At 45.5% G+C, this 22,800-nt stretch overlaps 1 protein-coding gene across 1 annotated transcript in view; it reads right to left on the bottom strand.

The window, feature by feature from the left end:
* Positions 1-22,800, bottom strand: part of abcc1 (ATP binding cassette subfamily C member 1 (ABCC1 blood group)) — a gene marked incomplete at its 3' end in the record, with an annotated part of 263,456 nt that overhangs the window by 154,339 nt on the left and 86,317 nt on the right. Inside the window, exons 12-13 of the mRNA XM_084326017.1 lie at positions 20,777-20,980; positions 1,752-1,898 (exon numbers count right to left, since the gene is read on the bottom strand). Of these exons, the coding sequence (XP_084182143.1) occupies positions 1,752-1,898; positions 20,777-20,980 (351 nt within the window). The remainder of the gene's footprint in view (positions 1-1,751; positions 1,899-20,776; positions 20,981-22,800) is intronic.

Genomic DNA, 22,800 nt, shown 5'->3' on the forward strand with positions numbered 1-22,800 from the left:
AGGTCTAAACACTAGAGATGCTGGGTAGTGTAGAGGTCTAACCACTAGAGAGGCTGGGTAGTGTAGAGGTCTAACTCTGGGAGATAAGAGTGGCAAGCGGCTTCCCCCACCCCCACTCCCTACCCAATCCCCCCTCCCGCGTGTACGCCCGGCGCCACTCCCACGTGATGGTGACGGCAGCCGACTAGTACGCGCGCTGGAGGGGGGAGCCTAAATGACTGTCTCATCACCAAAGCCCGATCCGCCCCGTCCCTGCCCCCTCCCGCTGGACAATCTTTCCACCCTCCCTCCCGCCACCTGGCGCAACGACACCCCGGTGTTGTCGCAGCCGACTATCGCATATGGTGTCTCAGGCATTCTGTAGTCGACATGTGTCAACAAATGTACATGTCTGTTTGAATTTATGTTGTGCCGTTGTTACTGTAAAAATGTAATGATTGTGATATGTTGTTGTTAATGAGACGATGAGCTGTATGTGTGTGTCACTGGAATTTCCCCAAGGGGATCAATAAAGGAATATCTTATCTTATCTTAGAGAGGCTGGGTAGTGTAGAGGTCTAAACACTGGCGTGGCTGGGTAGTGTAGAGGTCTAAGCACTGGCGTGGCTGGGTAGTGTAGAGGTCTAAACACTAGAGAGGCTGGGTAGTGTAGAGGTCTAAGCACTGGAGAGGCTGGGTAGTGTAGAGGTCTAAACACTGGGTAGTGTAGAGGTCTAAGCACTGCCGTGGCTGGGTAGTGTAGAGGTCTAAGCACTGGCGTGGCTGGGTAGTGTAGAGGTCTAAGCACTGGCGTGGCTGGGTAGTGTAGAGGTCTAAACACTGCCGTGGCTGGGTAGTGTAGAGGTCTAAGCACTGGCGTGGCTGGGTAGTGTAGAGGTCTAAACACTGGAGAGGCTGGGTAGTGTAGAGGTCTAAGCACTGGCGTGGCTGGGTAGTGTAGAGGTCTAAACACTAGAGGCTGGGTAGTGTAGAGGTCTAAACACTGGCGTGGCTGGGTAGTGTAGAGGTCTAAACACTAGAGGCTGGGTAGTGTAGAGGTCTAAACACTGGCGTGGCTGGGTAGTGTAGAGGTCTAAGCACTGGCGTGGCTGGGTAGTGTAGAGGTCTAAACACTGGAGAGGCTGGGTAGTGTAGAGGTCTAAGCACTGGCGTGGCTGTGTAGTGTAGAGGTCTAAGCACTGGCGTGGCTGGGTAGTGTAGAGGTCTAAGCACTGGCATGGCTGGGTAGTGTAGAGGTCTAAGCACTGGCGTGGCTGGGTAGTGTAGAGGTCTAAACACTGGAGAGGCTGGGTAGTGTAGAGGTCTAAGCACTGGCGTGGCTGGGTAGTGTAGAGGTCTAAGCACTGGAGAGGCTGGGTAGTGTAGAGGTCTAAGCACTGGTGTGGCTGGGTAGTGTAGAGGTCTAAGCACTGGCGTGGCTGGGTAGTGTAGAAAAAAAGACTGGATTATTTTTTAAACAGGCAATGTTTAGCATGGAATAGCGCACAAATGAAAGTATGTAGAAATGAACTGGTTTGTCAGTGTTGGACTATAAATAGTGCCTGTCAAATGAGCCATACTATTGTCTCCATAGCTATAATATAGAATATACGATGGGTCCGCAAACATCGTGAAAATGGTCAATAACGCTGGCGCCAGGGAGTAAAGATAGGAAAACAGCATGGCAGTCAATGAGTTAATCCTGCAGGGAATTCAATCCCAAAAATCAAGTCCATGTGGATTCACAGATTCACCTCTGCATGTTCTTTTACCTGCACCATGCTGCTGATGACCATGGGCAGCATGTTGAGAGGGAAGCGCAGGATGTTGAAGAGGGCCAGCGACACAAAGGCCTTCTGGGCGTCCAGCACGTTGCGCTCGTCGCTCAGCACGTATACGGCAAATGTGGACAGTGCCACCTGCAGGCGCGGGAAAGAGGGAAAGTGGCACAAGTTAGCTACACACACACATGACAGAACTGGGTCTCTCTGATATAAATGACAGAACTGGGTCTCTCTGATATAAATGACAGAACTGGGTCTCTCTGATATAAATGACAGAACTGGGTCTCTCTGATATAAATGACAGAACTGGGTCTCTCTCTCTGATATAAATGACAGAACTGGGTCTCTCTCTGATATAAATGACAGAACTGGGTCTCTCTCTGATATAAATGACAGAACTGGGTCTCTCTCTCTGATATAAATGACAGAACTGGGTCTCTCTCTCTGATATAAATGACAGAACTGGGTCTCTCTGATATAAATGACAGAACTGGGTCTCTCTCTGATATAAATGACAGAACTGGGTCTCTCTCTCTGATATAAATGACAGAACTGGGTCTCTGATATAAATGACAGAACTGGGTCTCTCTCTGATATAAATGACAGAACTGGGTCTCTCTCTCTGATATAAATGACAGAACTGGGTCTCTCTCTCTGATATAAATGACAGAACTGGGTCTCTGATATAAATGACAGAACTGGGTCTCTCTCTGATATAAATGACAGAACTGGGTCTCTCTCTGATATAAATGACAGAACTGGGTCTCTCTGATATAAATGACAGAACTGGGTCTCTCTGATATAAATGACAGAACTGGGTCTCTCTCTCTGATATAAATGACAGAACTGGGTCTCTCTCTGATATAAATGACAGAACTGGGTCTCTCTGATATAAATGACAGAACTGGGTCTCTCTGATATAAATGACAGAACTGGGTCTCTCTGATATAAATGACATAACTGGGTCGCTCTGATATAAATGACAGAACTGGGTCTCTGATATAAATGACAGAACTGGGTCTCTCTTATATAAATGACAGAACTGGGTCTCACTGATATAAATGACAGAACCGGGTCTCTCTCTGATATAAATGACAGAACTGGGTCTCTCTGATATAAATGACAGAACTGGGTCTCTCTGATATAAATGACAGAACTGGGTCTCTCTGATATAAATGACAGAACTGGGTCTCTCTGATATAAATGACAGAACTGGGTATCTCTCTTATATAAATGACAGAACTGGGTCTATCTCTGATATAAATGACAGAACTGGGTCTCTCTCTGATATAAATGACAGAACTGGGTCTCTCTTATATAAATGACAGAACTGGGTCTCTCTGATATAAATGGTAGAACTGGGTCTCTCTGATATAAATGACAGAACTGGGTCTCTCTGATATAAATGACAGAACTGGGTCTCTCTCTGATATAAATGACAGAACTGGGTCTCTCTGATATAAATGACAGAACTGGGTCTCTCTAATATAAATGACAGAACTGGGTCTCTCTCTGATATAAATGACAGAACTGGGTCTCTCTGATATAAATGACAGAACTGGGTCTCTCTGATATAAATTACAGAACTGGGTCTGTCTGATATAAATGACAGAACTGGGTCTCTGATATAAATGACAGAACTGGGTCTCTCTGATATAAATGACAGAACTGGGTATATCTTATATAAATGACAGAACTGGGTCTCTCTCTGATATAAATGACAGAACTGGGTCTCTCTGATATAAATGACAGAACTGGGTATATCTTATATAAATGACAGAACTGGGTCTCTCTCTGATATAAATGACAGAACTGGGTCTCTCTCTGATATAAATGACAGAACTGGGTCTCTCTGATATAAATGACAGAACTGGGTCTCTCTGATATAAATGACAGAACTGGGTCTATCTCTGATATAAATGACAGAACTGGGTCTCTCTCTCTGATATAAATGACAGAACTGGGTCTCTCTCTGATATAAATGACAGAACTGGGTCTATCTGATATAAATGACAGAACTGGGTCTCTCTGATATAAATGACAGAACTGGGTCTCTCTGATATAAATGACAGAACTGGGTCTCTCTCTGATATAAATGACAGAACTGGGTCTCTCTGATATAAATGACATAACTGGGTCTCTCTCTGATATAAATGACAGAACTGGGTCTCTCTCTCTGATATAAATGACAGAACTGGGTCTCTCTCTGATATAAATGACAGAACTGGGTCTCTCTCTCTGATATAAATGACAGAACTGGGTCTCTCTCTGATATAAATGACAGAACTGGGTCTCTCTGATATAAATTACAGAACTGGGTCTCTCTCTGATATAAATGACAGAACTGGGTCTCTCTCTCTCTGATATAAATGACAGAACTGGGTCTCTGATATAAATGACAGAACTGGGTCTCTCTCTGATATAAATGACAGAACTGGGTCGCTCTGATATAAATGACAAAACTGGGTCTCTCTGATATAAATGACAGAACTGGGTCTCTCTGATATAAATTACAGAACAGGGTCTCTGATATAAATTACAGAACTGGGTCTCTCTGATATAAATGACAGAACTGGGTCTCTCTGATATAAATGACAGAACTGGGTCTCTCTGATATAAATTACAGAACTGGGTCTCTCTGATATAATTTACAGAAGTGGGTCACTCTGATATAAATGACAGAACTGGGTCTCTCTGATATAAATGACAGAACTGGGTCTCTCTTATATAAATGACAGAACTGGGTCTATCTGATATAAATGACAGAACTGGGTCTCTCTCTGATATAAATGACAGAACTGGGTCTCTCTCTGATATAAATGACAGAACTGGGTCTCTCTCGATATAAATGACAGAACTGGGTCTCTCTGATATAAATGACAGAACTGGGTCTCTGATATAAATGACAGAACTGGGTCTCTCTCTGATATAAATGACAGAACTGGGTCTCTCTGATATAAATGACAGAACTGGGTCTCTCTGATATAAATGACAGAACTGGGTCTCTGATATAAATGACAGAACTGGGTCTCTCTCTCTGATATAAATGACAGAACTGGGTCTCTCTCTCTGATATAAATGACAGAACTGGGTCTCTCTGATATAAATGACAGAACTGGGTCTCTCTGATATAAATGACAGAACTGGGTCTCTCTGATATAAATGACAGAACTGGGTCTATGATATAAATGACAGAACTGGGTCTCTCTCTGATATAAATGACAGAACTGGGTCTCTCTCTCTGATATAAATGACAGAACTGGGTCTCTCTCTGATATAAATGACAGAACTGGGTCTCTCTCTGATATAAATGACAGAACTGGGTCTCTCTCTGATATAAATGACAGAAGTGGGTCTCTCTCTGATATAAATGACAGAACTGGGTATCTCTTATATAAATGACAGCACTGGGTCTCTCTGATATAAATGACAGAACTGGGTCTCTCTCTGATATAAATGACAGAAGTGGGTCTCTCTCTGATATAAATGACAGAACTGGGTATCTCTTATATAAATGACAGCACTGGGTCTCTCTGATATAAATGACAGAACTGGGTCTCTCTCTGATATAAATGACAGAACTGGGTCTCTCTCTGATATAAATGACAGAACTGGGTCTCTCTCTGATATAAATGACAGAACTGGGTCTCTCTTATATAAATGACAGAACTGGGTATCTCTGATATAAATGACAGAACTGGGTCTCTCTCTCTGATATAAATGACAGAACTGGGTCTCTCTCTGATATAAATGACATAACTGGGTCTATCTCTGATATAAATGACAGAACTGGGTCTCTCTCTCTGATATAAATGACAGAACTGGGTCTCTCTCTCTGATATAAATGACATAACTGGGTCTATCTCTGATATAAATGACAGAACTGGGTATCTCTGATATAAATGACAGAACTGGGTCTCTCTCTGATATAAATGACAGAACTGGGTCTCTGATATAAATGACAGAACTGGGTCTCTCTCTGATATAAATGACAGAACTGGGTCTCTCTGATATAAATGACAGAACTGGGTCTCTGATATAAATGACAGAACTGGGTCTCTCTGATATAAATGACAGAACTGGGTCTCTCTCTCTGATATAAATGACAGAACTGGGTCTCTCTCTCTGATATAAATGACAGAACTGGGTCTCTCTGATATAAATGACAGAACTGGGTCTCTCTGATATAAATGACAGAACTGGGTCTCTGATATAAATGACAGAACTGGGTCTATCTCTGATATAAATGACAGAACTGGGTCTCTCTCTCTGATATAAATGACAGAACTGGGTCTCTCTCTCTGATATAAATGACAGAACTGGGTCTCTCTGATATAAATGACAGAACTGGGTCTCTCTGATATAAATGACAGAACTGGGTCTCTCTCTGATATAAATGACAGAACTGGGTCTCTCTCTGATATAAATGACAGAACTGGGTCTCTCTGATATAAATGACAGAACTGGGTCTCTGATATAAATGACAGAACTGGGTCTCTCTGATATAAATGACAGAACTGGGTATCTCTGATATAAATGACAGAACTGGGTCTCTCTGATATAAATGACAGAACTGGGTCTCTCTCTGATGTAAAATGACAGAACTGGGTCTCTCTTATATAAATGACAGAACTGGGTATCTCTGATATAAATGACAGAACTGGGTCTATCTGATATAAATGACAGAACTGGGTCTCTCTCTGATATAAATGACAGAACTGGGTCTCTATCTGATATAAATGACAGAACTGGGTCTCTCTTATATAAATGACAGAACTGGGTATCTCTGATATAAATGACAGAACTGGGTCTCTCTCTCTGATATAAATGACAGAACTGGGTCTCTCTCTGATATAAATGACATAACTGGGTCTATCTCTGATATAAATGACAGAACTGGGTATCTCTGATATAAATGACAGAACTGGGTCTCTCTCTCTGATATAAATGACATAACTGGGTCTATCTCTGATATAAATGACAGAACTGGGTATCTCTGATATAAATGACAGAACTGGGTCTCTCTGATATAAATGACAGAACTGGGTCTCTGATATAAATGACAGAACTGGGTCTCTCTCTGATATAAATGACAGAACTGGGTCTCTCTGATATAAATGACATAACTGGGTCTCTCTCTGATATAAATGACAGAACTGGGTCTCTCTCTGATATAAATGACAGAACTGGGTCTCTCTGATATAAATGACAGAACTGGGTCTCTCTGATATAAATGACAGAACTGGGTCTCTCTCTCTGATATAAATGACAGAACTGGGTCTCTCTGATATAAATGACAGAACTGGGTCTCTCTCTGATATAAATGACAGAACTGGGTCTCTCTGATATAAATGACAGAACTGGGTCTCTCTGATATAAATTACAGAACTGGGTCTCTCTCTGATATAAATGACAGAACTGGGTCTCTCTCTGATATAAATGACAGAACTGGGTCTCTCTGATATAAATGACAGAACTGGGTCTCTCTGATATAAATGACAGAACTGGGTCTCTCTCTGATATAAATGACAGAACTGGGTCTCTATGATATAAATGACAGAACTGGGTCTCTCTCTGATATAAATGACAGAACTGGGTCTCTCTCTGATATAAATGACAGAACTGGGTCTCTCTGATATAAATGACAGAACTGAGTCTCTCTGATATAAATGACAGAACTGGGTCTCTCTCTGATATAAATGACATAACTGGGTCTCTCTGATATAAATGACAGAACTGGGTCTCTCTCTCTGATATAAATGACAAAACTGGGTCTCTCTGATATAAATGACAGAACTGGGTCTCTCTCTGATATAAATGACATAACTGGGTCTCTCTGATATAAATGACAGAACTGGGTCTCTCTCTCTGATATAAATGACAGAACTGGGTCTCTCTCTGATATAAATGACAGAACTGGGTCTCTCTCTGATATAAATGACAGAACTGAGTCTCTCTCTGATATAAATGACAGAACTGGGTCTCTGATATAAATGACAGAACTGGGTCTCTCTCTGATATAAATGACAGAACTGGGTCTCTCTCTGATATAAATGACAGAACTGGGTCTCTGATATAAATGACAGAACTGGGTCTCTCTCTGATATAAATGAACTGGGTCTCTCTCTGATATAAATGACAGAACTGGGTCTCTCTGATATAAATGACAGAACTGGGTCTCTCTCTGATATAAATGACAGAACTGGGTCTCTCTGATATAAATGACAGAACTGGGTCTCTCTGATATAAATGACAGAACTGGGTCTCTCTCTCTTATATAAATGACAGAACTGGGTCTCTCTGATATAAATGACAGAACTGGGTCTCTCTCTCTGATATAAATGACAGAACTGGGTCTATCTGGTATAAATGACAGAACTGGGTCTCTCTCTGATATAAATGACAGAACTGGGTCTCTCTCTGATATAAATGACAGAACTGTGTCTCTCTCTGATATAAATGAACTGGGTCTCTCTCTGATATAAATGACAGAACTGGGTCTCTCTGATATAAAGGACAGAACTGGGTCTCTCTCTGATATAAATGACAGAACTGGGTCTCTCTGATATAAATGACAGAACTGGGTCTCTCTGATATAAATGACAGAACTGGGTCTCTCTCTCTTATATCATCATCATCATCATCATCATTTTATTTATCCGTACATGGAATCACCACAGTCCAACAGTACATATTCACATAATTCACAAAAAATACCATGGCCGAAAGGAACAGGAAGAAGAAAAAATCTTATATATACCTGCCCCTACACACGTACAACACACCGATAGACATATTGTGTAAAACCAAACAGAATATACCCATTTTGCAAAAAATAAATAAAAATTTAACATCAACACAACCAAATTAAATCAACATAAATAAACCCATTTTGTCTATCTATCAGTCAAACTACATATTTAGGTTAATTCATTTACACACACACACCCCCACACACACACACTTATATAATGTATTATACTTCTATATACTATCTAATTTCTATTTTATTATAATATAACTAAATCATACATCTTATATAAATGACAGAACTGGGTCTCTCTCTGATATAAATGACAGAACTGGGTCTCTCTCTCTGATATAAATGACAGAACTGGGTCTATCTGGTATAAATGACAGAACTGGGTCTATCTGGTATAAATGACAGAACTGGGTCTCTCTCTGATATAAATGACAGAACTGGGTCTCTCTCTGATATAAATGACAGAACTGGGTCTCTCTCTGATATAAATGACAGAACTGGGTCTCTCTGATATAAATGACAGAACTGGGTCTCTCTCTCTGATATAAATGACATAACTGGGTCTATCTCTGATATAAATGACAGAACTGGGTATCTCTGATATAAATGACAGAACTGGGTCTCTCTTTGATATAAATGACAGAACTGGGTCTCTGATATAAATGACAGAACTGGGTCTCTCTCTGATATAAATGACAGAACTGGGTCTCTCTGATATAAATGACATAAATGGGTCTCTCTCTGATATAAATGACAGAACTGGGTCTCTCTCTGATATAAATGACAGAACTGGGTCTCTCTGATATAAATGACAGAACTGGGTCTCTCTGATATAAATGACAGAACTGGGTCTCTCTCTCTGATATAAATGACAGAACTGGGTCTCTCTGATATAAATGACAGAACTGGGTCTCTCTCTGATATAAATGACAGAACTGGGTCTCTCTGATATAAATGACAGAACTGGGTCTCTCTGATATAAATTACAGAACTGGGTCTCTCTCTGATATAAATGACAGAACTGGGTCTCTCTCTGATATAAATGACAGAACTGGGTCTCTCTGATATAAATGACAGAACTGAGTCTCTCTGATATAAATGACAGAACTGGGTCTCTCTCTGATATAAATGACAGAACTGGGTCTCTCTGATATAAATGACAGAACTGGGTCTCTCTCTGATATAAATGACAGAACTGGGTCTCTCTGATATAAATGACAGAACTGGGTCTCTCTCTGATATAAATGACAGAACTGGGTCTCTCTCTGATATAAATGACAGAACTGGGTCTCTCTGATATAAATGACAGAACTGAGTCTCTCTGATATAAATGACAGAACTGGGTCTCTCTCTGATATGAATGACATAACTGGGTCTCTCTGATATAAATGACAGAACTGGGTCTCTCTCTCTGATATAAATGACAGAACTGGGTCTCTCTGATATAAATGACAGAACTGGGTCTCTCTCTGATATAAATGACAGAACTGGGTCTCTCTCTGATATAAATGACAGAACTGAGTCTCTCTCTGATATAAATGACAGAACTGGGTCTCTGATATAAATGACAGAACTGGGTCTCTCTCTGATATAAATGACAGAACTGGGTCTCTCTCTGATATAAATGACAGAACTGGGTCTCTGATATAAATGACAGAACTGGGTCTCTCTCTGATATAAATGAACTGGGTCTCTCTCTGATATAAATGACAGAACTGGGTCTCTCTGATATAAATGACAGAACTGGGTCTCTCTCTGATATAAATGACAGAACTGGGTCTCTCTGATATAAATGACAGAACTGGGTCTCTCTGATATAAATGACAGAAATGGGTCTCTCTCTCTTATATAAATGACAGAACTGGGTCTCTCTGATATAAATGACAGAACTGGGTCTCTCTCTCTGATATAAATGACAGAACTGGGTCTATCTGGTATAAATGACAGAACTGGGTCTCTCTCTGATATAAATGACAGAACTGGGTCTCTCTCTGATATAAATGACAGAACTGGGTCTCTCTGATATAAATGACAGAACTGGGTCTCTGATATAAATGACAGAACTGGGTCTCTCTGATATAAATGAACTGGGTCTCTCTCTGATATAAATGACAGAACTGGGTCTCTCTGATATAAATGACAGAACTGGGTCTCTCTCTCTTATATAAATGACAGAACTGGGTCTCTCTGATATAAATGACAGAACTGGGTCTCTCTCTCTGATATAAATGACAGAACTGGGTCTATCTGGTATAAATGACAGAACTGGGTCTATCTGGTATAAATGACAGAACTGGGTCTCTCTCTGATATAAATGACAGAACTGGGTCTCTCTCTGATATAAATGACAGAACTGGGTCTCTCTCTGATATAAATGACAGAACTGGGTCTCTCTGATATAAATGACAGAACTGGGTCTCTGATATAAATGACAGAACTGGGTCTCTGATATAAATGACAGAACTGGGTCTCTCTGATATAAATGACAGAACTGGGTCTCTCTCTGATATAAATGACAGAACTGGGTCTCTCTGATATAAATGACAGAACTGGGTCTCTCTGATATAAATGACAGAACTGGGTCTCTCTGATATAAATGACAGAACTGGGTCTATCTGGTATAAATGACAGAACTGGGTCTCTCTCTGATATAAATGACAGAACTGGGTCTCTCTCTGATATAAATGACAGAACTGGGTCTCTCTCTGATATAAATGACAGAACTGGGTCTCTCTGATATAAATGACAGAACTGGGTCTCTGATATAAATGACAGAACTGGGTCTCTCTGATATAAATGACATAACTGGGTCTCTCTGATATAAATGACAGAACTGGGTCTCTCTCTGATATAAATGACAGAACTGGGTCTCTCTGATATAAATGACAGAACTGGGTCTCTCTGATATAAATGACAGAACTGGGTCTCTCTGATATAAATGACAGAACTGGGTCTCTCTGATATAAATGACAGAACTGGGTCTCTCTCTGATATAAATGACAGAACTGGGTCTCTCTGATATAAATGACAGAACTGGGTCTCTCTCTGATATAAATGACAGAACTGGGTCTCTCTGATATAAATGACAGAACTGGGTCTCTCTGATATAAATGACAGAACTGGGTCTCTCTGATATAAATGACAGAACTGGGTCTCTGATATAAATGACAGAACTGGGTCTCTCTCTGATATAAATGACAGAACTGGGTCTCTCTGATATAAATGACAGAACTGGGTCTCTCTGATATAAATGACAGAACTGAGTCTCTCTCCGATATAAATGACAGAACTGTGTCTCTCTCTGATATAAATGACAGAACTGAGTCTCTCTGATATAAATGACAGAACTGAGTCTCTCTCTGATATAAATGACAGAACTGGGTCTCTCTCTGATATAAATGACAGAACTGGGTCTCTCTGATATAAATGACAGAACTGGGTCTCTGATATAAATGACAGAACTGGGTCTCTCTGATATAGATGACAGAACTGGGTCTCTCTCTGATATAAATGACAGAACTGGGTCTCTCTGATATAAATGACAGAACTGGGTCTCTCTGATATAAATGACAGAACTGGGTCTCTCCGATATAAATGACAGAACTGAGTCTCTCTCTGATATAAATGACAGAACTGGGTCTCTCTCTGATATAAATGACAGAACTGGGTCTCTGATATAAATGACAGAACTGGGTCTCTCTGATATAAATGACAGAACTGGGTCTCTCTCTCCGATATAAATGACAGAACTGAGTCTCTCTCTGATATAAATGACAGAACTGGGTCTCTCTCTGATATAAATGACAGAACTGGGTCTCTCTGATATAAATTACAGAACTGGGTCTCTCTGATATAAATGACAGAACTGTGTCTCTCTCTGATATAAATGACAGAACTGAGTCTCTCTCTGATATAAATGACAGAACTGAGTCTCTCTCTGATATAAATGACAGAACTGGGTCTCTCTCTGATATAAATGACAGAACTGGGTCTCTCTCTGATATAAATGACAGAACTGGGTCTCTCTCTGATATAAATGACAGAACTGGGTCTCTGATATAAATGGTAGAACTGGGTCTCTCTGATATAAATGACAGAACTGTGTCTCTCTCTGATATAAATGACAGAACTGAGTCTATCTCTGATATAAATGACAGAACTGGGTCTCTGATATAAATGACAGAACTGGGTCTCTCTCTGATATAAATGACAGAACTGGGTCTCTCTGATATAAATGGTAGAACTGGGTCTCTCTGATATAAATGACAGAACTGGGTCTCTCTCTCTGATATAAATGACAGAACTGGGTCTCTCTCTGATATAAATGACAGAACTGGGTCTCTCTGATATAAATGACAGAACTGGGTCTCTCTGATATAAATGACAGAACTGGGTCTCTCTGATATAAATGACAGAACTGGGTCTCTCTCTGATATAAATGACAGAACTGGGTCTCTCTGATATAAATGACAGAACTGTGTCTCTCTCTCTGATATAAATGACAGAACTGTGTCTATCTGATATAAATGACAGAACTGTGTCTCTCTCTCTGATATAAATGACAGAACTGGGTCTCTCTCTGATATAAATGACAGAACTGAGTCTCTCTCTGATATAAATGACAGAACTGGGTCTCTCTCTGATATAAATGACAGAACTGGGTCTCTCTGATATAAATGACAGAACTGGGTCTCTGATATAAATGACAGAACTGGGTCTCTCTGATATAGATGACAGAACTGGGTCTCTCTCTGATATAAATGACAGAACTGGGTCTCTCTGATATAAATGACAGAACTGGGTCTCTCTGATATAAATGACAGAACTGGGTCTCTCCGATATAAATGACAGAACTGAGTCTCTCTCTGATATAAATGACAGAACTGGGTCTCTCTCTGATATAAATGACAGAACTGGGTCTCTGATATAAATGACAGAACTGGGTCTCTCTGATATAAATTACAGAACTGGGTCTCTCTCTCCGATATAAATGACAGAACTGAGTCTCTCTCTGATATAAATGACAGAACTGGGTCTCTCTCTGATATAAATGACAGAACTGGGTCTCTCTGATATAAATTACAGAACTGGGTCTCTCTGATATAAATGACAGAACTGTGTCTCTCTCTGATATAAATGACAGAACTGAGTCTCTCTCTGATATAAATGACAGAACTGAGTCTCTCTCTGATATAAATGACAGAACTGGGTCTCTCTCTGATATAAATGACAGAACTGGGTCTCTCTGATATAAATGACAGAACTGGGTCTCTCTGATATAAATGACAGAACTGGGTCTCTCTGATATAAATGACAGAACTGGGTCTCTCTGATATAAATTACAGAACTGGGTCTCTCTCTGATATAAATGACAGAACTGGGTCTCTCTGATATAAATTACAGAACTGGGTCTCTCTGATATAAATGACAGAACTGGGTCTCTCTGATATAAATTACAGAACTGGGTCTCTCTCTGATATAAATGACAGAACTGGGTCTCTCTCTGATATAAATGACAGAACTGGGTCTCTCTGATATAAATGGTAGAACTGGGTCTCTCTGATATAAATGACAGAACTGTGTCTCTCTCTGATATAAATGACAGAACTGAGTCTATCTCTGATATAAATGACAGAACTGGGTCTCTGATATAAATGACAGAACTGGGTCTCTCTCTGATATAAATGACAGAACTGGGTCTCTCTGATATAAATGGTAGAACTGGGTCTCTCTGATATAAATGACAGAACTGGGTCTCTCTCTCTGATATAAATGACAGAACTGGGTCTCTCTCTGATATAAATGACAGAACTGGGTCTCTCTGATATAAATGACAGAACTGGGTCTCTCTGATATAAATGACAGAACTGGGTCTCTCTGATATAAATGACAGAACTGGGTCTCTCTCTGATATAAATGACAGAACTGGGTCTCTCTGATATAAATGACAGAACTGTGTCTCTCTCTCTGATATAAATGACAGAACTGTGTCTCTCTCTCTGATATAAATGACAGAACTGGGTCTCTCTGATATAAATGACAGAACTGTGTCTCTCTCTCTGATATAAATGACAGAACTGGGTCTCTCTCTGATATAAATGACAGAACTGGGTCTCTCTCTGATATAAATGACAGAACTGGGTCTCTCTGATATAAATGACAGAACTGGGTCTCTCTGATATAAATGACAGAACTGGGTCTCTCTCTGATATAAATGACAGAACTGGGTCTCTGATATAAATGACAGAACTGGGTCTCTCTCTGATATAAATGACAGAACTGGGTCTCTCTCTGATATAAATGACAGAACTGGGTCTCTCTGATATAAATGACAGAACTGTGTCTCTCTCTCTGATATAAATGACAGAACTGGGTCTCTCTCTGATATAAATGACAGAACTGGGTCTCTCTGATATAAATGACAGAACTGGGTCTCTCTGATATAAATGACAGAACTGGGTCTCTGATATAAATGACAGAACTGGGTCTCTCTCTGATATAAATGACAGAACTGTGTCTCTCTCTCTGATATAAATGACAGAACTGTGTCTCTCTCTCTGATATAAATGACAGAACTGGGTCTCTCTGATATAAATGACAGAACTGTGTCTCTCTCTCTGATATAAATGACAGAACTGGGTCTCTCTCTGATATAAATGACAGAACTGGGTCTCTGATATAAATGACAGAACTGGGTCTCTCTGATATAAATGACAGAACTGGGTCTCTGATATAAATGACAGAACTGGGTCTCTCTCTGATATAAATGACAGAACTGGGTCTCTCTCTGATATAAATGACAGAACTGGGTCTCTCTGATATAAATGACAGAACTGGGTCTCTCTCTCTGATATAAATGACAGAACTGGGTCTCTGATATAAATGACAGAACTGGGTCTCTCTCTGATATAAATGACAGAACTGGGTCTCTCTCTGATATAAATGACAGAACTGGGTCTCTCTGATATAAATGACAGAACTGGGTCTCTCTGATGGACTTCAGGTGAGCAGGTGTCTCACGCTGCTGCACCATATTTAATTGAAACGTTATTGACGCCTGAAGCCAAAGCAGACAGTCAAAGGACACACGCACCTCTTATCTGGCAAGTGGCCAACAAGGTATTCTATATCAAGGTATTTTAAATGCCCTTTGTTCCATGAGCACGCTAAGCGCTACTGTGTCATTTTGTATTGTGTTTGTATCGTGAGACGGGAAGATGAGGTGTGGATAAGCCACAAGACTTAAAGCCCACAGAACATTCTACACGCTACATCCACGTGCACATGCTCACTTTAAACAGTCACCTTTAACATTGACTTTAGACACTTTAAACACTACACCATATTTGATCCATGTATTACTGAAAGATCTGCTAACATCTCTACGTCACTTCTGCTTTTTGTTTGCATTTGTACTTTAGTTTTGTATATTGTATATTTTGTAGTGTTTGGTCCTTATTCTTTTGGCTCTCTTACTGTATGAAGCACAATCTCAGGAGGCTCGTACAGAACCAAGCATTTCACTGTCATGTACATTATGTACCTTATATGTGACAAATAAAACAGACAGACCAGGTGGAGGTGGACTCACCAGGAAGGAGGAGGAGCAGACAGACCAGGTGGAGGTGGACTCACCAGGAAGGAGGAGGAGCAGACAGACCAGGTGAAGGTGGACTCACCAGGAAGGAGGAGGAGCAGACAGACCAGGTGGAGGTGGACTCACCAGGAAGGAGGAGGAGCAGACAGACCAGGTGGAGGTGGACTCACCAGGAAGGAGGAGGAGCAGACAGACCAGGTGAAGGTGGACTCACCAGGAAGGAGGAGGAGCAGACCAGGTGGAGGTGGACTCACCAGGAAGGAGGAGGAGCAGACCAGGTGGAGGTGGACTCACCAGGAAGGAGGAGGAGCAGACAGACCAGGTGAAGGTGGACTCACCAGGAAGGAGGAGGAGCAGACCAGGTGGAGGTGGACTCACCAGGAAGGAGGAGGAGCAGACAGACCAGGTGGAGGTGGACTCACCAGGAAGGAGGAGCAGACAGACCAGGTGGAGGTGGACTCACCAGGAAGGAGGAGCAGACAGACCAGGAAGGAGGTGGACTCACCAGGAAGGAGGAGGAGCAGACAGACCAGGTGGAGGTGGACTCACCAGGAAGGAGGAGCAGACAGACCAGGTGGAGGTGGACTCACCAGGAAGGAGGAGGAGCAGACAGACCAGGTGAAGGTGGACTCACCAGGAAGGAGGAGCAGACAGACCAGGTGGAGGTGGACTCACCAGGAAGGAGGAGGAGCAGACAGACCAGGTGAAGGTGGACTCACCAGGAAGGAGGAGCAGACAGACCAGGTGAAGGTGGACTCACCAGGAAGGAGGAGGAGCAGACAGACCAGGTGGAGGTGGACTCACCAGGAAGGAGGAGCAGACCAGGTGAAGGTGGACTCACCAGGAAGGAGGAGCAGACAGACCAGGTGAAGGTGGACTCACCAGGAAGGAGGAGCAGACAGACCAGGTGGAGGTGGACTCACCAGGAAGGAGGAGCAGACCAGGTGAAGGTGGACTCACCAGGAAGGAGGAGCAGACAGACCAGGTGAAGGTGGACTCACCAGGAAGGAGGAGCAGACAGACCAGGTGGAGGTGGACTCACCAGGAAGGAGGAGCAGACAGACCAGGTGGAGGTGGACTCACCAGGAAGGAGGAGCAGACAGACCAGGTGGAGGTGGACTCACCAGGAAGGAGGAGCAGACAGACCAGGTGAAGGTGGACTCACCAGGAAGGAGGAGCAGACAGACCAGGTGAAGGTGGACTCACCAGGAAGGAGGAGCAGACAGACCAGGTGAAGGTGGACTCACCAGGAAGGAGGAGCAGACAGACCAGGTGGAGGTGGACTCACCAGGAAGGAGGAGCAGACAGACCAGGTGGAGGTGGACTCACCAGGAAGGAGGAGCAGACAGACCAGGTGGAGGTGGACTCACCAGGAAGGAGGAGCAGACAGACCAGGTGAAGGTGGACTCACCAGGAAGGAGGAGCAGAGAGACCAGGTGGAGGTGGACTCACCAGGAAGGAGGAGCAGACAGACCAGGTGAAGGTGGACTCACCAGGAAGGGGGCGCAGACCCAGGTGAAGATGGACTCACCAGGAAGGAGGAGCAGACAGACCAGGTGAAGGTGGACTCACCAGGAAGGAGGAGCAGACAGACCAGGTGAAGGTGGACTCACCAGGAAGGAGGAGCAGACAGACCAGGTGGAGGTGGACTCACCAGGAAGGAGGAGGAGCAGACAGACCAGGTGAAGGTGGACTCACCAGGAAGGAGGAGGAGCAGACCAGGTGAAGGTGGACTCACCAGGAAGGAGGAGGAGCAGACAGACCAGGTGAAGGTGGACTCACCAGGAAGGAGGAGGAGCAGACAGACCAGGTGAAGGTGGACTCACCAGGAAGGAGGAGCAGACAGACCAGGTGAAGGTGGACTCACCAGGAAGGAGGAGGAGCAGACAGACCAGGTGGAGGTGGACTCACCAGGAAGGAGGAGCAGACAGACCCAGGTGAAGGTGGACTCACCAGGAAGGAGGAGGAGCAGACAGACCAGGTGAAGGTGGACTCACCAGGAAGGAGGAGCAGACAGACCAGGTGAAGGTGGACTCACCAGGAAGGAGGAGCAGACAGACCCAGGTGAAGGTGGACTCACCAGGAAGGAGGAGCAGACAGACCAGGTGGAGGTGGACTCACCAGGAAGGAGGAGCAGACAGACCAGGTGAAGGTGGACTCACCAGGAAGGAGGAGCAGACAGACCAGGTGAAGGTGGACTCACCAGGAAGGAGGAGGAGACCCAGGTGAAGGTGGACTCACCAGGAAGGAGGAGCAGACAGACCAGGTGAAGGTGGACTCACCAGGAAGGAGGAGCAGACAGACCAGGTGGAGGTGGACTCACCAGGAAGGAGGAGCAGACAGACCAGGTGGAGGTGGACTCACCAGGAAGGAGGAGCAGACAGACCAGGTGAAGGTGGACTCACCAGGAAGGAGGAGGAGCAGACAGACCAGGTGAAGGTGGACTCACCAGGAAGGAGGAGGAGACCCAGGTGAAGGTGGACTCACCAGGAAGGAGGAGCAGACAGACCAGGTGAAGGTGGACTCACCAGGAAGGAGGAGCAGACAGACCAGGTGGAGGTGGACTCACCAGGAAGGAGGAGCAGACAGACCAGGTGAAGGTGGACTCACCAGGAAGGAGGAGGAGCAGAGAGACCAGGTGGAGGTGGACTCACCAGGAAGGAGGAGCAGACAGACCAGGTGAAGGTGGACTCACCAGGAAGGAGGAGCAGACAGACCCAGGTGAAGGTGGACTCACCAGGAAGGGGGCGCAGACAGACCAGGTGAAGGTGGACTCACCAGGAAGGAGGAGCAGACCAGGTGAAGGTGGACTCACCAGGAAGGAGGAGCAGACAGACCAGGTGGAGGTGGACTCACCAGGAAGGAGGAGGAGCAGACAGACCAGGTGAAGGTGGACTCACCAGGAAGGAGGAGCAGACAGACCAGGTGAAGGTGGACTCACCAGGAAGGAGGAGCAGACAGACCAGGTGAAGGTGGACTCACCAGGAAGGAGGAGGAGCAGACAGACCAGGTGAAGGTGGACTCACCAGGAAGGAGGAGCAGACAGACCAGGTGAAGGTGGACTCACCAGGAAGGAGGAGGAGCAGACAGACCAGGTGGAGGTGGACTCACCAGGAAGGAGGAGCAGACAGACCAGGTGAAGGTGGACTCACCAGGAAGGAGGAGGAGACCAGGTGGAGGTGGACTCACCAGGAAGGAGGAGCAGACAGATCAGGTGAAGGTGGACTCACCAGGAAGGAGGAGCAGACAGACCAGGTGGAGGTGGACTCACCAGGAAGGAGGAGCAGACAGACCAGGTGAAGGTGGACTCACCAGGAAGGAGGAGCAGACAGACCAGGTGAAGGTGGACTCACCAGGAAGGAGGAGCAGACAGACCAGGTGGAGGTGGACTCACCAGGAAGGAGGAGGAGCAGACAGACCAGGTGAAGGTGGACTCACCAGGAAGGAGGAGGAGCAGACAGACCAGGTGGAGGTGGACTCACCAGGAAGGAGGAGCAGACAGACCAGGTGAAGGTGGACTCACCAGGAAGGAGGAGCAGACAGACCAGGTGAAGGTGGACTCACCAGGAAGGAGGAGCAGACACACCAGGTGGAGGTGGACTCACCAGGAAGGAGGAGCAGACAGACCAGGTGGAGGTGGACTCACCAGGAAGGGGGCGCAGACAGACCAGGTGTAAGGTGGACTCATCAGGAAGGAGGAGCAGACAGACCAGGTGGAGGTGGACTCACCAGGAAGGAGGAGGAGCAGACAGACCAGGTGGAGGTGGACTCACCAGGAAGGAGGAGCAGACAGACCAGGTGAAGGTGGACTCACCAGGAAGGAGGAGCAGACCCAGGTGAAGGTGGACTCTCCAGGAAGGAGGAGCAGACCCAGGTGAAGGTGGACTCTCCAGGAAGGAGGAGGAGCAGACCAGGTGGAGGTGGACTCACCAGGAAGGGGGCGCAGACCCAGGTGAAGATGGACTCACCAGGAAGGAGGAGCAGACAGACCAGGTGAAGGTGGACTAACCAGGAAGGGGGAGCAGACAGACCAGGTGAAGGTGGACTCACCAGGAAGGGGGCGCAGACCCAGGTGAAGGTGGACTCACCAGGAAGGAGGAGCAGACAGACCAGGTGAAGGTGGACTCACCAGGAAGGGGGCGCAGACCCAGGTGAAGGTGGACTCACCAGGAAGGAGGAGCAGACAGACCAGGTGAAGGTGGACTCACCAGGAAGGAGGAGCAGACAGACCAGGTGAAGGTGGACTCACCAGGAAGGAGGAGGAGCAGACAGACCAGGTGAAGGTGGACTCACCAGGAAGGAGGAGCAGACCCAGGTGAAGGTGGACTCACCAGGAAGGAGGAGCAGACAGACCAGGTGAAGGTGGACTCACCAGGAAGGGGGCACAGACCCAGGTGAAGGTGGACTCACCAGGAAGGAGGAGCAGACAGACCAGGTGAAGGTGGACTCACCAGGAAGGAGGAGCAGACAGACCAGGTGAAGGTGGACTCACCAGGAAGGAGGAGCAGACCCAGGTGAAGGTGGACTCACCAGGAAGGAGGAGCAGACAGACCAGGTGGAGGTGGACTCACCAGGAAGGAGGAGCAGACAGACCAGGTGAAGGTGGACTCATCAGGAAGGAGGAGCAGACAGACCAGGTGAAGGTGGACTCACCAGGAAGGGGGCGCAGACCCAGGTGAAGGTGGACACGGCGCCCAGGTAGGCGGTCTTCTTCAGGACACGCAGCTCACTCTCGCGGATGGCCGACACCTTGTCCTTGAAGGCCAGCTCCCAGGCGTACAGCTTCAGCACCTTGATGCCGTTCAGCACCTCGTTCATCAGCTTGATCCGGTTGTCCTTGCTCTTCATCTGAGCCACCTGATGCAACAGAGACACAAGGGCACAGGTTGGTGCTGGGTTAGGGTTAGGGTGGCACAGGTTGGTGCTGGGTTAGGGTTAGGGTGGCACAGGTTGGTGCTGGGTTAGGGTTAGGGTGGCACAGGTTGGTGCTGGGTTAGGGTTAGGGTGGCACAGGTTGGTGCTGGGTTAGGGTTAGGGTGGCACAGGTTGGTGCTGGGTTAGGGTTAGGGTGGCACAGGTTGGTGCTGGGTTAGGGTTAGGGTGGCACAGGTTGGTGCTGGGTTAGGGTGGCACAGGTTGGTGCTGGGTTAGGGTTAGGGTGGCACAGGTTGGTGCTGGGAGACAGTTTGTGTTCTAACAGCATGAAAAACCAATAAAAGGTCTTAAAAAGGTCTAGGATAGGAAAATAAACTAAATGAACAAGGCTCTGTCTGTTCTCTCTCTCTATCCCCCCCCTCTCTTAGTCTTCTCATCTCTCTGTTCTCTCTCTCTATCCCCCCTCTCTTCATCTTCTCCTCTCTCTGTTCTCTCTCTCTATCCCCCCTCTCTCTCAGTCTTCTCCTCTGTCTGTTCTCTCTCTCTATCCCCCCCCCTCTCTTAGTCTTCTCCTCTCTCGGTTCTCTCTCTCTATCCCCCCCTCTCTTAGTCTTCTCCTCTCTCCGTTCTCTCTCTCTATCCCCCCTCTCTTAGTCTTCTCCTCTCTCTGTTCTCTCTCTCTATCCCCCCCTCTCTCTTCATCTTCTCCTCTCTCTTTTCTCTCTCTCTATCCCCCCCTCTCTCTTAGTCTTCTCCTCTGTCTGTTCTCTCTCTCTATCCCCCCCTCTCTCTTAGTCTTCTCCTCCCTCTGTTCTCTCTCTCTATCCCCCCCTCTCTCTTCATCTTCTCCTCTCTCTGTTCTCTCTCTCTATCCCCCCTCTCTTAGTCTTCTCCTCTCTCTGTTCTCTCTCTCTATCCCCTCTTTCTTAGTCTTCTCCTATCTGTTCTCTCTCTCTATCCCCCCACCCTCTCTTAGTCTTCTCCTCTCTCTGTTCTCTCTCTCTATCCCCCCTCTCTTCATCTTCTCCTCTGTCTGTTCTCTCTCTATATCCCCCCTCTCTCTTCATCTTCTCATCTCTCTGTTCTCTCTCTCTATCCCCCCTCTCTCTTCATCTTCTCCTCTGTCTGTTCTCTCTCTCTATCCCCCCCTCTCTCTTCATCTTCTCATCTCTCTGTTCTCTCTCTCTATCCCCCCCTCTCTCTTAGTCTTCTCCTCTCTCTGTTCTCTCTCTCTATCCCCCCTCTCTTAGTCTTCTCCTCTGTCTGTTCTCTCTACAGACGAAGCTCCGCCCCTGTTCCCGTTACAGAAGAAGCTCCGCCCATGTTCCTGTTACAGAAGAAGCTCCGCCCCTGTTCCTGTTACAGAAGAAGCTCCGCCCCTGTTCCCGTTACAGAAGAAGCTCCGCCCCTGTTCCCGTTACAGAAGAAGCTCCGCCCCTGTTCCTGTTACAGAAGAAGCTCCGCCCCTGTTCCTGTTACAGAAGAAGCTCCGCCCCTGTTCCCGTTCCAGAAGAAGCTCCGCCCCTGTTCCCGTTACAGAAGCTCCGCCCCTGTTCCAGTTACAGAAGAAGCGCCGCCCCTGTTCCTGTTACAGAAGAAGCTCCGCCCCTGTTACATAAGAAGCCCCGCCCTGTTACAGAAGAAGCTCCGCCTCTGTTCCCGTTCCAGAAGAAGCTCCGCCCCTGTTCCAGAAGAAGCCCCGCCCTGTTACAGAAGAAGCTCCGCCCCTGTTCCCGTTACAGAAGAAGCTCCGCCCCTGTTCCTGTTACAGAAGAAGCTCCGCCCCTGTTACAGAAGAAGCC

Source organism: Notolepis coatsorum (assembly GCF_963971535.1).
Source record: "Notolepis coatsorum genome assembly, chromosome: 12".
Lineage (NCBI taxonomy): Eukaryota > Metazoa > Chordata > Actinopteri > Aulopiformes > Paralepididae > Notolepis > Notolepis coatsorum.